We start from the raw sequence: 8,678 nt of genomic DNA on the forward strand, positions 1-8,678 counted from the left end.
GGGAGAGGTGGGAGGAGAGGAGTGTTCCCATACATGGAGCCACCTGAGGGAGATTTCCTTGGAGTCCCTGAGCTTCTGGAAGGAGGGAACAGCACTTGCACCTGGTGTCCTTGCTAATGACGAGTTCAGGAACCTTTGTGTTTAACCCCTGACCAGCTCACCAGCTGTTAGAGGAAACACAGAGAGCTAGGATACCTCCCGAATCTTCCAGGTTCTTATGCCCCAGGACAAATACACACAGTGAGGTTGTTACAGCAGGAGCAGTTTATTTAGGGCACGAAGACATGCCTGAGGACGGGAATGGACTGGGGAGCTGGGGAAGGCACAGGCTCCAAAGCACAGGGCTGGGGGCTCATGGCTTATCTACATAGCACACATCTTGTCTTGGGTTTGTGTTATGTGACTTCTTTCTCATGCTTTGTTTCCGGTAGCCGAGATGGGGAGGGCTTTCCAGTCTCTGTGATAACTGGCTTCTTCCATGTTTCGTCCAGAGGCCGTTCTCTCCAATCCCTCCCTGTCACCTCCTCTGGTCCCTGTCTCAGGCTCCAGTTGGACACACTTAACCCACTGCTTTGCACATGAACCTTCCATGATCAGCCATAGGCCCGCGTCTCTGTCCCAAGGACTTGGCTGGACTCTTATTCCCCTCTAACAGTGTCTCCACAGTCCCCAAATCTGTTCAGTTCCTATCCTCTGACCTCAGCATCTTTTGGGGGATGGGGAGACTAATTGGGAGATAAGCAGAGTGGTGTAGAATTTTTCGAGCTTCCCCATTGTCTTCTCCAGCTCTTCAGCCAGCTCCCTGAGAGCTTCAGCGGACTCTGACTGTGCCCCTTTGTACAGATGCTTTGATGTCTTCACAAGGCTGTCCACATCTTGCAAGAGAGACACACCTGCAGCGGTGGCCCTCTTGAGGCGGGCTTCATTGCTCATCGCCAGAGGGGTTCCTTTCAAGGTGGCCCTCACCTGTCTAGCACGCTGGTTGGGGATCTTTCCTGTTTTAGCGAGGATCCTGGCATCTTCTTCTAAGCGAGGGTTGGCTCTTACCAGCCTGAGGGCATCCATGTGTCGCTCAAGGGCTTCAAGATCTTCGGTGATATCTCTGGCAGCCTGAGGGAACTTGCTGGCAATCCTGGCCACGGCTGCTCCAGCCTCCAACACATCCATGCCAGTTGAATTATGGTGACCGGTTTTCACTTCATCCGAAAACCTGCTTGCTTCCTCCACGATGGAAGTAGCAACATTAGTCACGGTAGCTGCTACCCCCAGCCCCAAGCCAGTGGCAGAGAGCATCAGACTTCCCTCTGCTGTCACTGGTGCCAGAAACAGACCAAAGAGGTCCAGCATGTCGGAGAAGGTGCTGAAGGAGTCAGCCACTACGTTGGAGATGGTGCAGCCTTTGTGTACCTCCTCAGCATGGTCAGCCAGGGCGTGGAGCTGCCTGATGTGTTCCTCCACCTCTGCCTTCAGGTGACGAAATGCTTTCAGAAACCTCTTCCTGCCCTGCAAGTCTTTCTGAAGTCTGTCTCTGTCTTCTAGGGCTGAGAGTGCTGTCAGGTCCCTCAGCACTTTGTGAAGGGCCACTGCCTTGTCCCTGTAAGAGCGGAGGTCAAGTGCATGAGAAAGATGCCTCTCGTCTGTGTAAAACAGGCGGTCACAGCCCCCTGCAGTTATGTGTCCAGTCACCACCCAACAGGAACTCTAAAGGTGTGCAAGTTCCACTTTGGTGGGTGATATTAGGTATTTCAAAGACAAACTTTGTTGTCCTTATTAGGGGGGAGTCACCATAAGGGCTGGAGAGACACTCAGTGGGGAAGGAGCTTGCCGTGTGAGTATGCAAGCTGGAGTCCCATCCCTCAAACAGCAGTAAAAAGAGCCGGACCCCGGGGATGGCTTTGTAATCTCGGTGCTGGGGAGGCAGAGACAGGTGGACCCTGGGGCTCACTGGCCATGTCGTCCAGGCTACTTGGCAAACGAGAGTCCAGTGAGAAACTCTGCCTCAAAAACAAGGACAGTCCCTAAGGTAGAGCTGAGGCTCTCCTCTGACCTCTGACCTCTCCGTGTGCTTGTGCACACCTCACACACATGAACACACACATGCTTGCACATGTCTCATCGCAGTCAACCTGAAAGGCGAGGTAGCGGTGGACATTGCAAAATTGTGCTTAAATACCAGGTAAACGCCATCACCTCCAGACAGATGTGCTGAGGGTTGACTCATTGCCACTAGCACCACCACCGTGTGTGTGCTGAGGGGAGTCTGCAGATGAACACAGAACCCCGAATGACATCAATGCCCCCTTCATTCACGGACTCTTTGTGTGCTGCAGAGACACCGTTTTCCCCAAAGACAAGATTTCTCATTCCCCTCAGCTGCTGGAATGTCCTCTACAGCCCTGGCTGCCAGACAGGTGTGTTCACCTGAGCACTTCAGCCGCGAGACCATCTAACTTGAGCATCCCGAATCTGGAAGATTCCGAAGACCAGACCAGTCTTTGACCAGGACTACTTCCAAGTTCACATCTCTGCATCCTATTCAGAGTTTAATCTCACTCAGGACCCAAAGACAGACCTAAGGAGACACTGTACCCTGGTCTCCCTCTTTCCCATATGACCGTTACCCGCTTTACAACCAATTTGGCTATTCTGGTTGGTTTATCGAGAAGGGGTGGCTGAACATGACTTTTCCTGGCAGACTGTGACCAGGAGTTTGGTACCACATGTGCGAGGTGGTCAGCAGCAGCTGTCTCCCAGTCTTAAGCATAGGCTTAGCAGCTGTTACCAATCCATGTGTTTCTTTGGCTCTGCCCAAGTTCAGCCAAATTAGTAGTAAAGAATAATGCTATCTGACCTTGACACGCATGTCCGTGCCCATGTATTACACAAGTCTTACATGCTACAATCCACTAATCAAAAATGAATTGATCCTTCCCCTGTGGGTACCATGTCCCCTCAATCCGATGTAGCTGCTTGCCAGGGACAGCGTGTTAGAGTTGTTTCCGAGGATTGTTGAGGGATGCCCTCGACTCCATCTCCTGGGACTGTCTGAAGTGTGTGTGCCTGCCCAGGAGATCCTGTCATGAGGGGTTTGGGGGCAGTGCTGGGGCATCCCAGAGAGGTAACCTGGGCAACTTGGCCTTGGATACAAATGCCTCCCAGGCTCCATCTTCGGTCATCAGGCGATGCAGGCCACCTCTGTCTGCCGTGTTCTGGAGGTGCCCAGGGGCTTCACCGGTGAAGAGTCTGCTCTCTACGTGAGACAAAGAATGAGTTAGAGACAAGTCAGAGGGGCTGAGGTGGCGTGGAGAACAAGGTTCTTAGTGTCATGCCATGAGCGTTTGTCACATGCCGTTCTGCTGATGGAGTCACCAGTGTTGTGGTGTTGTGTCCTTCGGTTTCTATGCAGTAGGCGTGAGGCCCTGTGTCTATATTTATAGGTAGAGTCTACATGGAGTGAAGCCATTGCAATGAAGCAATATAAACCGAGTCCCTAATACACCCCGGAGAACTCCCTCCTTTCCTCTCTCTTTTTCTCCCTCTCCCTTCTGTTACTTTTCATACAAACACAGCAGCAGAGGCTTCTGTACTTACAGTGAGCCTGCTCCCACTGCAAACCAAGCAGAGAGCCTCATTTACATTGGCGTCCAGAGCTGAGAGGAAAGACAGACTTTTGTTCTCCATCTGTCTGTGGTATTGTGAGACATGTCGTGGGAAGGAGGTATATATGGAGGTGTCACTGGGGAAGGGGAAACTTCAGGGCTGGTTTGCATTCACCTTGTGCATCTGCCACATCAAACACTGTGGTACCTGTGCCTCCAAAGGTGACTTTCTCTGCCTCTGACACCAGTTTATTGGGTCAAAGTGCAATATTGGAAAATGGAATAGAAATGATATCAGAGTGTGTTGAACACAGCAAGGTATTGTTTTTGGAGTTATCTTATATTCATAATGAATATGTTTAAGTAGATTACAGAGCCAATGATGACCTGCTTTGGACGAGACTGCAGAAGTATTTCTTCCCCAATGGGAGCTCTGCCCTCTCTGGATGTTTGGAAACTACACAATCAGTCTACCACGTCGGTGAACCACGCTGACTTTGGGAGGTGTGATGGCGCCACATGCCCTGCTGTCCTCTGCATCTTTAGGCTTGCCTGGTCACAGCAGAGAGGACAGGTGGACGGAAAGTAACCCCTCATATGTCCCCATACAGGGCTAGGACATGGATCCCTAGAGACTTAGAGCTAGGGCACACACCCTGGTGGCCTCATTCTTATCTGGTGTGCAGATAAGAGCAGAGGGCAGCAAGGTTGAGGGTCATGCCTACCTCTAGAGGCCATGAGTGCTTCTGGATCCTGGTCACCCGTCACAGGATCAGTGAGGGATTTTCCTGACAGCTCACTGGATGTCCCGGCTCTAGGAAGAAGAAACACAGTTGGGCTAAAGTGGGGATAACTGTAGGAAAGGTGGGTGACCACATCTCTCGTTGTTCCACGGTCCCCTTCAGGGTGGCTGCCAAGAGTCAAAGTGACTTAATTCACAGAGCTCAGTCTTTCCCTGAATCACACAGCTACTATTTAACGAAACCAGGCTTCTGGCTGCCTCCTTTCTCCCTCGCCCCAGCCTGGGAAGAAGCCTACTGTCCTGTGGGTTCCAAGGGAAGTGTGACACACTGAGGACACAGTTGTGAAAAACATTCAGATCAAGACAGAAAGTGGAGAGAGGGAAGAACATTCTGGCGACTACTCGTGGGTGGGAACTGTGTTTGAGCAATGCCAGCTACCATCGACAGAGCGGCTCTGCTTCAGGGGCCTGAGCAGCCAGGCTGGGGCTTAGGACTCTGAGAAGAGGCAGAGAGTATGGAGTCTGCATTCTTACTCTATCCTACTCTGTGATGACATCTTGTTTTGGTGTAATAAGAATATCCTGTCAAAAACTAAAGTTGAGGCCTGGGCCATGCTCTGAGACATCCCAGCCTCCTCCAGGGAGCTCAGTAAGTATCTCTCTTGTAAATTGCATCCTTGCAGGTACTGTGTTTCTGTCACATGGCCACATCGAGTCCCTGTGCCATGGCAGAAAAAATGAAGTCCCTTCCTGGTCAAGTACACCTTGGTGGGTCCTTTCTCAGGTCTCCTTATACAGGATACGGAGAGATTCCATGGCACAGCTGGCCCTCACCTTCTCCACCTACATCCAGACACTCCCGCTAGCACCACCCACCCGCAGCCTAGATCCTAATGAAGGGTCTATCTACCCTCCCTCCAGCCTCTGTGGTGAACCCTCTGCACCACTGGGAACAACCATTCCACTGAATGACAGATGTGTCCCTGGGTCCTTGGGCTGGAGGACATCAACTTCACAGAGATAAGTCACTTCTGTCTCTTGGAAGAAAGCTGTGAGGTGTCCCTACCTGGATAGCCAAAGGTTCTCTTCTCTATGAAGCCTTAGCAGCATGGGGTGTTCCCAGGAAGATGGCATCTCTGACTTCCTACTGTGTGTAATAGCCACCTCCACCCCCTGCCCCCACTGTCCTCCACACAGAATTGGTTTTTCTCAGACTTGAGGTCAATAACACAGTGACTAAGTGACTTGGTCCTGACCAACAAGGCACAAGAAGGATCCGGAGGGGTTTCTTGGGGCACCTGCTAAAGGCACGGTGTGTGGAAGACATGCAGTCCCTACCACTTCCCTCCTGCCTCACAGGTACAGGACCTCAGAGGCTGTCAGCTGAAAAGTAGGAAATTCGGGCGACAGTAAGCATTGGTGAAGTGTCTGCACCATGCATCTTATAGTTTTGTGTGAGTCTGGGCAGGAGAGATGACTCAGCGGTAGAGTTCTTGCCAGGCAGGCCCTAGGCCCTGGGATTGAAGCCCTGTACCACAAAAATGAAGAAATATATAAAATTTTGTCTTGCTCTACCTGTATTAAGCCCTCCATCTGGCCAGCAGGACAGTGAGCCTTCTTGGATGAGTGACTCCCTCGTTATGTCCCAGGAAATGTGAGGGTGAGCCTGTCCTTTTCTGCTCCTGGCCGACTGAAGTCCCAGGCTGAGAGCCTGTGTCCTCCATCAGTGCTCGAGCTCTCAAAACAGCATCTCCTGGTGTCTACTGACTTCTTCACTTGGGCAGAAGGGGTGAGGACAGCATGCTCCTCTCTGAGAGAATCCTTAATTCTCTCCCAGGGTCCGGTTCAGGACCTTGAACCTATCACAGAGGTCCCCAGCCTGATGCAGGCTCTTCTCCTAATCTCCTCAAACAACTTCCAGTTTTTTTTTTTCAGGCCTGTATTGGGCTGTTCCTCCCCATAAGATGCCTGCATCCTCCACCCACTGAAGTCTCCCAGGCCTCCTCTTTCTGGCTGGCTTCTGCATTCCCTCTGTGGACTGAACACAGTGTTTTCCTGGGCCCCTCTCTCCATTAGTCTTGGTCCAGCACCAGTGTCAGCCATGATCCCCGTAGTAGCCCAATGCTGGTTCCAGAACCATCTAAGTGGGTACTGTCCTATTGAGCCCACAGTGCCCCTGATCTGGGCTCTGGGGGACATTTATTGGACATAGAGTCACTAATCTCTGAGGACATGGCGTCATTAAAAGATAATGAGTAATTGCTTTTTAATTTTTTTCTTCTTCTTCCTCCTCCTCCCCTCATTTTATCTTCCCAATGTTTCTAGAACATTCTCCTCGACAACAGTCATACAGGACTAAACCCCCTCCCTCAACACACACCTGAAATCTGATCTTTGACCTTGTGGTTAACACACAGTTCAGTGAGTTGTTTACCTGATTGTTCACATTTTCCTTTCCTGCCCCAACACTGACGCCCTCCCCCAGCTAATACACAGGGAACCATTTCTCTCTCCTCCATCCCCTATGGACTGGACAGAGGTCAGAGGATGTCCAGGGGAGGCGGGCCTGTGACCCACCTGCTCAGCCTCTTCAAAGACTCCTCAGCAAAAGCAACTCCCTAGGTCCTCAGTTTCCCCATGGCATGGCATACATACACACTCAGAGACAGTTGGTGGCACAATCTCCGGGCTTCCTGTATCTCCAAATCAGCATTTGTCCCCAGCTGGTCTAGGCAGCCACAGTCCTGGTCCACCGTCAGATGCTCTCAAGGACCAGTGAGTTCTGAGTCTCCTGCCTTCCTCCAAACCCTTCAGTTTCTCCATTTCCCCAGCTGCTGGACACCCAGAATCTGCTTTCTGTCAGGAGTCTGCTGTCTGGACCCCTAGGCATCCTAGCCCCTGAGCTGAGCCCCAGACCACATGCTGACCCCATCTGAGGGTTTGCCCATCCTTTCTTGTGTTTAGTGCAGAGAGAAAGATCCAGATGCCAACCTGGCTGCAGGTTCTTCTGAACTCTGGGCTGGCGATGATGCCTGAGTTCCCTGGGTTCATCCCTACAATGAGGCAATTATCCCTCATTTCCCAGGTAAACCTGTGAGGATGAGGGGGCAGACAGCCAAGGAGGCTCAGCTTACCAAGGAGTCTCTGCAGGGATGAGTTTGTCAGGACCCAGATGGCCTAGGCTGTGTAGATCCAGTCACAGCTGCACATCTGAGTCAGAAGGAGCAGCAGCTCTGGCCTGATGAACTCAGCTGGGAAGTGGAAAGCGAAAGTTTCACCTGAGCAACCCTGATCCAATCAACACACTGGAATGGACACTTGGAGGGTGCCACCCATAGCCCCGCCCACCTTGCTGAGTCAGCAGAGTGACCTCAGCTCAACACTCCCATGGTGGGAAGACACACCACCACGGAGTGGGGAGCCCTCCACAGATCACCCCCAGCCCCTTGCTGCTCTGCCAAGCCTCCTCATGCCCTAGCAACCCCCTTCCCATCCCCTACTGCACTTCAGCAGAATGTCCCTGTCCCAGATATTTGAAGAGGACAGCGCTGCTGATGGTGGCAGGCACAGTGCATAACCCCCTGTCTATGTGGATACTTCTGCTTCATGTTTGTGCTCTGTGCTCAGATCCATCACACAGAACCTCTGAGAAGCCCAGGAGCTTTCACGGCAGACTCTCTGGCTCCCACACTGGCTCCCATGACCCCTTGCATAGAGGAGCCAAGGCCCGCTGCAGACAGGAAGTTTGAGTCAACAACAGGTAGTGACGACTGTGGAACAAGTCAGCTTTGTTCCAGGGTGCATGGGATTTAAATAAGGCTGGACCTCGTTGGCCACTGACCCTTGTGTCAAGACAGGTTCCATTCCACTCGTGTGTCCTTGGAGCTTGGTGGCCAGCCTCACTCTTGAGAGATCCACACTACTGCTGCCAACACGCTTACTTCCACATCGGGCTGGAGCTTAATCATCATTCCTTATTATCCAGAACTTTCCTGGTTTATAACAGACAGCAGTGATTGTGTTAATATGGAGGGAGCGCTGTGACTTTCTGTTGAGGATACTGAGCTACTGGGAGAGGGAATGGCTTAAATCTCAGGATTCAGAGACTTGCCAAGCCCAAGCCACGATTTACCATCAGACATTAGACTCTTGTGACCACATTTTCTACCTTGAAGTTATTTGGAGTCTGGGCAGTTCAGTCTCAGCACCCACATCAAGTAGCTCACAGCCTCTGTAATTCCAGGTCCAGAGGAGCTGACAGCCTGTTATGATCTCTGTAGGCACAGCACACAAGTGGAGTACACACAGACAACCAGGCACACACACACACACACACA

The 8,678-nt window shown here is 51.7% G+C and overlaps 2 protein-coding genes across 2 annotated transcripts in view; both read right to left on the bottom strand.

The window, feature by feature from the left end:
• The window catches only part of LOC106143710 (apolipoprotein L3-like), a 21,231-nt gene extending 13,696 nt beyond the window's left edge, over positions 1-7,535 (bottom strand). Inside the window, exon 1 of the mRNA XM_005354151.2 lies at positions 7,476-7,535. The gene's annotated coding sequence lies outside the window, so the exon portion shown is untranslated. The remainder of the gene's footprint in view (positions 1-7,475) is intronic.
• Positions 255-7,537, bottom strand: LOC101986753 (apolipoprotein L3-like). Its single transcript, XM_005354153.2, has 4 exons — positions 7,476-7,537; positions 4,325-4,413; positions 3,124-3,250; positions 255-1,594 (listed from the first exon to the last, which is right to left on the bottom strand). The coding sequence occupies exons 2-4, from the start codon at positions 4,335-4,337 to the stop codon at positions 700-702; spliced, it is 1,035 nt and encodes a 344-aa protein (XP_005354210.1). The 5' UTR covers positions 4,338-4,413; positions 7,476-7,537; the 3' UTR covers positions 255-699.
• Between the last annotated feature and the right edge of the window lie 1,141 nt (positions 7,538-8,678).

Source organism: Microtus ochrogaster, chromosome 15 (genome assembly GCF_000317375.1).
Source record: "Microtus ochrogaster isolate Prairie Vole_2 chromosome 15, MicOch1.0, whole genome shotgun sequence".
Taxonomy (NCBI): domain Eukaryota; kingdom Metazoa; phylum Chordata; class Mammalia; order Rodentia; family Cricetidae; genus Microtus; species Microtus ochrogaster.